We start from the raw sequence: 8,869 nt of genomic DNA on the forward strand, positions 1-8,869 counted from the left end.
AAGGGAATGAGAAGAAACATAGGGAGGAAATGAATAAGTGATGTTATACTGTGGGTACTGCAATTAATGACGTGAAGAAAATGTGTATGAACTGGTGAATGGAAAACGGATTTGCTCTGTAAACCTTCACACAATTCACAATAAAAAGTTAAGAAACCAAAGTTAAAAACCTAAAACATACAGAATCTGACTTTTTCCAAGTCACTATCTTCTCTTGCCTGGACTATTCCTCCTAAGTGGTCATCCTGCTTCCACTCTTGTCAGAACACATTCCATGACAGTCAGAACACATTCTTGGCTCAGAACTCTCTGAGGACCTTTATTTCACTCTGAAAAATGCAAAGTCCTTTTCATGGTTTAAAAGGGCCTGTAAGAGCTGGGCCCCAAGTATCTCTCAGGCTCAGTCTACTCCAGCCCACTGGCCCATTTGTTACTTCGCATATGCCAAGCACACTCAGGCCACAGGGCCTCTGCTCTTGCTTCATCTTCATGAACTGCTTTCCCCCAGGTTACCTATCTGCACGCCTGGCTTTCTTCTCACTTCATTCAGGTCTTTGCTCAAATGCCCCCTCCCTTATGAGAGGGTTTTCTGGCCTCCTGGCTCCCCACTCGTCACTCTCTTCCTGGCATCTCCTCTGTCATTCGCTAAGGTAGTAATATTTATTTATTTGCGTATTTTATAATGATGTCAAATCACACAAGGTATAAGTCATTATTATGTTTCCCAAAAAGATACACATAAGTACTCACAATGTGAACTTAAGACATAGAAATATTATCTACCTTTGTGAAGTTTTCTAACACTAACCAAAACCCCAAGCCTACTGTAATCTAGAAGTCCTTGTGTAGTCTTATAGGAATAAGCATTGGAATGCTAATTCCAGGGTTGGCAGTTCAAACCCACTGGCCGCTCCTCGGAAATCTTAACACTGGGTTGCTATGAGTTGGAAAAGACTCGATGGCACTTCTGTCTCTCTCTCTCTCTCTCACACTGCAAAGTAGAATTGACCCATGGGGTTTCCAAGTCTAATGTTTATGGAAGCAGACTGCCTCATCTTTCTAAAGCTAAAACGTGGTTGATGAGTTCAAACCACCAACATTTTAGTTAACAACTGACCACTTTAAGCATGGGGCTACCAGGCCTCCTTTCTCTAGGATAAATTCTAAGTTATTGGGAACCGGTCACTAGAAAGTTTAGAAAATTTCTGAACTTAGACACAGAAGCATGTGAAGTATGTGAACAATGCAAACAACTTTTAAAGTTCATTCTGACCTGGAATGTTGTGACAACCAGAACCCAAACACACCAGACCAGTTCATCTTGGAAACTAGACTTGAGACCTGAGGCTGCACAAGCTGACTGATCTCTAAGCTTGAAGAAAAGACATAGCAGTTAGCTAACTGCTAATTCTGGTGTCACACTGGCCCTTACCATGCGAGGCTCAGGTGAGAACCTCACACATGAACCCTGAAGTTCTGCTCGCTCACGAGAGAAACAGGCAAAGGGATCGTTCTCTAGTCTCTCACTCTCTCTGAACATGGAGAGCCTGTTACTGCTGGCTACAAGGGACCTCTGCTGAGGTCAAGCCATGGTCAAGCCTTTCTTCCAAGATCTCTCGTTCAAGGTCAAAGTCTGAAACCTAAAACTTTGGACTCTAGCCACGGAATCAACATGGTAATTGTGGTGGCTCATTCTGGTTCTCTGGTTCCAAATGAATGTTGTGAGGCCTTACTTGTGTGCCTTGCTAGGACTACCTTGTAATAGACTAAAAAAAAAAAGTTCATGCAGCTCAAAACTGGGTATCTCGATTTCCTCCAAAGATGAAATCCCACACAACGGAAAGCAAGGATATGGTCTGCTTTGGCCACTCTGGGAGCGTAGTGGTTACGAATTGGGCTGCTAATCTCACGGTCAGCAGTTCAAAACTACCAGCTGTTCCACGGGAGAAAGATGAGGTTTGCTGCTCCCACAAAGATTTCCAGCCTCAGAAACCCTACTCCAGGTGGCTGAAAGTCGGAACCAACTCCCCAGCACTTAACAATGTCAGATAAGAGGAGCCCTGGTGACGCAGTGGTTAAGTGATCGACGGCTAACTAAAAGACTGGTGGGTTCAGCCCATCAGCAGCTCTGTTCCCAAAGGGCTGCACTCTAGGAAGCCCTATTGAGAACTTCTCTGTTTTACTGGGGCACTCACTATCAGCCAGAATGGAGTCCTGGGGTGGCACTGTGGGCTAATGCACTGGACTGCAAAGGTAGTTAGATCCGCAAGGCCGGAGGTTCAAGCTCACCAGCTGCTCCTTGGAAACCCTATACAAGGTTGCTATGGGGCAGAACCAACTCAAAAGTACTTAACAACATGAGTCAGAACTGGAGTTCTGGTGTGGCGCTATGGATCAGCACTGGATTGTGAACCCTGAGGTTGGCAGTTCAAACCAACCAGTTGCTTCTTGGAAACCCTATACAGGGTCGCTGAGTTGGAACTGACTCGATGGCACTTACCAACATCAACATGAGTCAGAACTGACTTGATGGCACACAATACAACCACAAATTATTTTAAAGTCACTGAATTCTAGGGGAAATACAAGATGAGGTTCCTGTTTGTATCTGGCTATAACATTTTTACCAACTGATCAGTTAAATACCCTTGTTTTACGTGTGCTTCTGTTTATGGAGCCTGGAGCCCTGGTAGGACAGTGGGTTTAGCACTGGGCTGCTAACCACAAGGCCAGTGGTTCAAGCCTACCAGCCAATCTGTAGAAGGAAGATGAGGCAATCTCAACATGGTCAACTGGCATAATATAGTCCACAAAGATAACGGTCTACATCCTCGTTTGGTGAGTAGCAACTGGGATCATAAAAGCTCATGAAAAACCACCTGTGCAACTACTGGTCTTTCCCTAACAGGGAGAAAGAAGAGTGATGAAAACTGAAGACGCTTGGAAACAATTAGTCCAGTGGACCAATGGACCAGTCTCCACGACCCTGAGACCAGAACTAGATAGTGCCCGGCCACCACTACCCATTGCTCTGAAAAGGATCACATTCGAAGGTCCTGGATAGAAGTGAGAGAAAATGGGGAACAAAACTCAAAATCATAAATACCATGCTTACTGGTTGGTCAGAAAGAGACTGGTGGAGTCCTAAGACTATAGCCCTTGGTCACCCTTCAGGCATGGAATGAAGTTACTTCCATGGCTCAATTGACAGGTTTATAGGGCAGACGACAACACTAGTGAGGTATGCACACCACAGAACAGTCAACTGAGATCAAGAGGGCAGCATTTCCCCAAGTACAAAGTAGAGGACAGTTGAGAGAGGAGGAAGAGGCATTTAGTAATGTTACACTGAGGGTGGTTGCAATCATTGAGATGAATTGTTGACTGTAAAACTGATGACTTGGTTTGTAAACTTTCACTCAACTCACAATTAAAAGCTAAAATAATAATAAAAAAAGATAGATATATATATATAGTCTCAAAAACCCTACAGAAGTCCCTCTGAGTTGGCATTGACTTGATGGCAGTGGGCTTGATCTATTTAAAGACATTTACTATTGATCACTGTCCACTGAACTCCTGGCCTGCAGCACTGGGCCGCATGGAGTTTATGTAACTCATGTGTAGGCATTTTCTCTGTAAAATGCATCAGAGCCTCTAGTGCTTGGGAATATTAGGCAACACTTCAGCACCCTTGGGGGTCATTTTAAACAGTGAAATCATCAACAAAAAACACAAAAATGAGAAAAACAGGGCAACCAGACATGTGTTTACTGTATGAGAGCTGAAACAGGGCAGAGCGTTACCTAGTTCAACATCAGTTGAAGATGTGTGCAATGGGAGACCCAAACTTTTCAGCGGTCTGCATGTGCCTGTGAAACAAAAGCAGAAGCAGTGTCCTGGTTTTGGGGCGACAAAGAAGTGTTAGTGAGTAGGTAGAGTCACCAACATGAAATCTGTGAACAATGAGGATTGCCTCTTCTCTGTAGTTAGTAGAGGCCCAGAGGGAGTGCTGACACACTTCTAATCTTTTGTCCTGTGTCCCTCTCACCTTCATGTACTTGTTGAAGACAGTCTGGATCTCCTCATTGATGCTGGGCTGCAGGACAGCACGGAGGAGGTCCATAGAAATGGCAGGATCTGTGAAACTGCATTCAGGAAGGAGAGACAGTCAGGGGCCAAGTGGGTAATCAACAACATAAATCAGTCTCCACTTCTTACCTCCTTGTTCAGTTCTGACACCAGCTGCCCACATAGCACTTGTTCCTCTGATCCTAGCCACCTGGAGCTAGGTTAGACCGCACAAGCTAAAGGAAGCCATCCTTCAGACTGTTAAATTAGGCAGGTGCCAGTCACAAATTTGTGAGGCTTTATCACACCCTCACTTCTAACCTGCTGACTACCAATTCCAGGTTTCCCTCTACCCCTTCAGGATGCCAGCCACAAGCTGAGGGGATTCACCTGGCTCCCTCCTTTCTGACCTGCTGCCTTCCACTACTCTTTTGGGTTCGATAATTTGTTAGAATGACTCACAGAATTCACAAAAAGTGCTATACTTACAATTACAGGCTTATGAGAGCAAAGAGGAGTCCTGGTGTGGCACTACAGGATAAGCACTGGACCACATGGTCAGCTGTTCAAAACCACCAGCTGTTCCTCAGAAACCATTTACAGGGTTGCTATGAGTCAGAACTGACTCCACAGCACTTAATAAAAACATAGCAAAAAAGGAAGCAAATGAAAAAAACACAGAGAACAAGGTCTGGGAGGGTTCCATGGAGCTTCCATGTGCTACTCTTCCACGCGCAGTGACGGCTTTTACCAGTAAGGAAACCCATGGAGTTCTACGTCTAGAACGTCTACTGGGGGTCTCACTACATTACACACACTCCATTCCCTCTCCCCTGAAGATCAGTTGATATCACTGGATCATCATGAGACATCACAAGACAGCGTTCTCTGGCCTGGCCACCAAAAAGGTGAAATCCCTCTGGAATGGCCCACAGTCTCCCATCCCATAGTTGCCTCCTGTATAAATTGTCAGGTGTGGAGTCCTTACTGAGGGCACCTCCACCATTAGGGAAAGTCCAAGGTTTTCTGATAGATCATTCAGGAAGACGCTCTGGGGGTGGAGTGGTTAAGTGCTGGATGGCTAAGGGAAGGACTGGCAGCTTGCCCCACCAGCAGCTCCACAGCAGAAAGATGTGGCGGCCTGCCGCTGTACCGTTTACAGTCTTAGAAACTCTGGGGCAGTTAGTTCTACTTTGCCCTTACAGAGTTGCTATGAATTGGAGCCAACTTGATGGGAATTTTGTTTGCTTGTTTGGTTTTATTTTTAACCTCTCAGGAACCAAGGTCAAAAGACCAAATTTTTGGGGCAAAGTAACATAAATCCCCCAGGGGGCATATCCCAAGCATACTCTTTCCAGTTTGCCCCAACTAATTTCTGATCAGGATCCTTTAACAACAGGTAGCTTTTATTGAGAAATCAAATGCGCCCAGTTATTAGATGAATGGTTAGTTCATCCTCATCCTAACTATTGTATGAAATAGAATATTCATACAGAAAACTCCTTCTGTTTTAATAACTACATAGAAGGTGAACACTCATTTCATCATTACCCAGGATAAGAAACATAACCAGCATTAAGATGTCCACCCTGTATTGTGTCCCTTCCCTTAGATCAGGGGTGGGGAACCTTGCTTCTGCCAAGGGCAATCTGGATATTTAAAACATCATCTGTGGTCCATACAAAATTATCTACTTAAAAATTAGCCTGCTATATTTGGTCAAACATTCAATTAACTCACTCCTAATGTGAACTGCTCACCAGCTGCTCCTCGAAACCCTATACAGGGTCTCTATGGGTCGGAACTGACTTGACAGCACTTAACAACAACGTGAACTGCAAGATCAGCGGTTCAAGGTCACCAGCTATTCCTCAGAAACCCTATATAGGGTCGCTATGGGTTGGAATTGACTTGATGGCACACAACAACTATGTGATGACTGGAGTCTTAGTGTGGTATTGCAGGTTTATGTGCTGGACTGCAAGGTCAGTTTGAGCCATAAGATTGGTGGTTCAAACCCACCAGCTGCTCTTCAGAGAACCCTATACAGGGTCGCTATGAGTTGGAACCTACTTGATAGCACGTAACAACAATAACAACAACACAATGTGATGGCTGGAACTGCGGTTGACTTGCAGGGAAAGGCAAACCAAATGATTCCATGAGCCTTATACAGGCCGCGGGCTGGATGTTCCCATCCCTGCCTTAGATGGATACTATCAGCCCCATTTTATTGCTGAAAAGAAAAGGCTCAGGGAAGTTAACGGCATGTCCTGGGTAATATATGTCAGGGTCTACACTGCTGTTAAGTGATGTCAAGTTGGTTCGTTGGTGTATAAGGTTTCCAAGGAGCAGATGGTGAACTTGAACCGTCGACTTTGCAGTTCAAACCAACCTTGCAGTCTAGTGTATTAACCCACAGCGCCACACCAGGATCTGAGTCTACATTACAACCTGTTGTCTGACTCCAAAGACTGTGGTCTTAACCTTCATGCTATCCTGCTTATGAGACCACAACCACAGAAATGACTTATGTCAGGAACCATGGCGTTGTTGTTGTTGTTGTTGTTGTTGGTAAACCCTGTCCAGCAGGGATTCCAAGGAGTGGCTGGTGGACCACAGGCACTGTTTCCCCTCTCCCATTTTGCATGTGAGTTCAGAGAGGGAGGTGACTTGCCTAAGGTCACACAAAGATAACAGAATCTGCATCCCCTAGTTTCCAGTCCAGGGCTCTTTCTATTGACTACAGATCTCTGAAGCTTATGTGGTGGGGATTCATTCCAAAGCTGCCATCCAAGCCAGTGCTTGGGAAGTAAGTTCCCCCAGGCCAGCCTTACCTTGTTGTCATCTGTGAACGGCGGCCCCTTCGTTGCACCTGTCGGTGCTTTATCATGATGTTCCAAGGGTTCTGTGGGAACCAGGGGAGCAGATGTCATTGAGGCCCATGACAGTGGAGTGAGGGTGAAGTTAAATCTAGACATCCCTGCTTTTTAGATCCCTTTGAACGAGGAAAACTGTCCTGTCTCAATAATCCCACTCCCAGCTTTTCTGGGGCGGCAGGAGGAATGGGTTACGGAGGGTCCATTCTGGCAGGGGATGCGCTGAGTGCTTTACTCGCATCATCCCACTCCCACAACTCTCGGAAGCAGGCACGAATCATCTCCATTAGTGATAGAAGAAGAAACTGGAGCTCAGGGGGTTGACAGGGCTGGCCCACGTCACCTAGCTAGGAAGGCGGCTCCACCAGCTGCGAAAACGCCAACCCCCCTGAGCAGCACCGGCCGCCGCGTTCTCTCGCCCGTGGATCAGTGACCCGGGAGCCCGAGGCCCTGCCGGCCCGAGCCCAGCCCGGCCCTGGCCTCACCCGGGGGCGCCCTCACCGTGAGAACCAGCTGCCCCGCTGCGCCCGCGTCCCCCAGTTCGGGGCCGCCCCGTTCGGCTCCGCCAGGCCCCCGCGGCTGCTCGGCGTCACCAGTGGCCCCCATGGCGTCTCAAGCCCCCACCAACTTCAGCCAAACTCTGCCACCGGCCGGAAGGTGGTCCCGTGACGTCACTGGAGCGCGCCGCTCACTGGCCCGGAAGCGCGACGTTCGAGCTGGGGAGTTGCCGTGGGAACCAAACTGCCGCTTCTCGCCTTAGTTTGTGCCACGGAAAACTCTTCGCGTAGTGGTGGCTGGGGGTTCCTCCGGGGCTGTGCCTCGGTGTGGATGGGTCTGTGGCAAGCTTGTAGTGGACGTTGAGTCAAGAGTCGTTCTCTGGATGGGCCAAGGCCCGGGAATAGGCGCGGAGAAGGAGGTTGTTAGTCGGTTCCCACTCATAGCGACCGTATACACAACATAAACGAAACATTGCCCAGCCCTGGGCCATCTTCACATTTGTTGTTATGCTTGATCCCATTGTTCATTCCACTTATTGATTGTCTTGCTGTTTTTTGCTGACCCGAGCTAGAAGGTTTATTGTTAAGTGCCGTTCAGTTGGTCCCGACACATAGCGACCCTGTCTGTATAGGGTTTCCAAGGAGCAGCTGGTGGGTTTGAACCTCTGACCTTGCTTCTCCTACAGTGCCCCAGCAGGAGGAGGGGAGTAGATTTCCGTGGACTGGGGTTTTAGAGAACAGGGGAGCTTTCTGTACAGCGACGCCTGCTGATTAGTCTCCAAAAAACTGATTTATTTTGCCCAATCCCCGGATTTAGAGCGAAGCACAATGCAGGGGACAGAAAATCCAACAAGCAGGGTCATTCTGTCTCAAACACCCATCGACTGGGCCTCTCCAGGATTGAGCCCAGCTGCTGCCATCTCACATTAGATGATAGATTAAAGCTTGGGGTTTAGTCAGCGGACTCCCCCATCCCCAGAGAGCTGAGCTTCTCTCCTCAAAGACAGATGATGATTTTGGATGGAATGAGGATGCCAGAGTTTAACAGTGGTTAAATTCCAAATGCCCCCAAGCTAGAGTATCCTCGAATAGATCTGGATTGGTTACTGGTTGATAGAGGAAGTTCCTTTTTACCACTCACGATATGGGGTAGAGGAGTCCTGATGTGACGCTGCAGGATAATGCACTGGACTGCAAGGTCAGTAGTTCAAACCCACCAGCTGCTCCTCTGAAACCCAATACAGGGTTGCTATGAGTTGGAACAGACTTGATGACACTTAACAACAACAACATGGTATTATGATTAAGAAGATTAGCTATGGAGTTGCGCTGCCTGTCTTTGTTCTACCACTTACTAGCTGTGTGACCCTCCTCTCTCAACCATTCTGTGTCTAACTTTCACCATCTGTTGTTAGGTGCCAT

General features: G+C 47.2%; 1 protein-coding gene and 1 pseudogene across 1 annotated transcript in view; both read right to left on the bottom strand.

The window, feature by feature from the left end:
* Window positions 1-7,626, bottom strand: part of DNTTIP1 (deoxynucleotidyltransferase, terminal, interacting protein 1) — a 34,720-nt gene extending 27,094 nt beyond the window's left edge. Inside the window, exons 1-3 of the mRNA XM_006839248.1 lie at window positions 7,452-7,626; window positions 6,909-6,979; window positions 4,052-4,148 (exon numbers count right to left, since the gene is read on the bottom strand). Coding sequence (XP_006839311.1) covers window positions 4,052-4,148; window positions 6,909-6,979; window positions 7,452-7,556 — 273 coding nt within the window. The 5' untranslated portion in view covers window positions 7,557-7,626. The remainder of the gene's footprint in view (window positions 1-4,051; window positions 4,149-6,908; window positions 6,980-7,451) is intronic.
* LOC102841167 overlaps window positions 7,622-8,869 on the bottom strand; it is a 3,590-nt pseudogene continuing 2,342 nt past the window's right edge.

This window comes from Chrysochloris asiatica, unplaced genomic scaffold (genome assembly GCF_000296735.1).
Source record: "Chrysochloris asiatica unplaced genomic scaffold, ChrAsi1.0 scaffold00023, whole genome shotgun sequence".
In the NCBI taxonomy this organism is placed as follows: Eukaryota; Metazoa; Chordata; class Mammalia; order Afrosoricida; family Chrysochloridae; genus Chrysochloris; species Chrysochloris asiatica.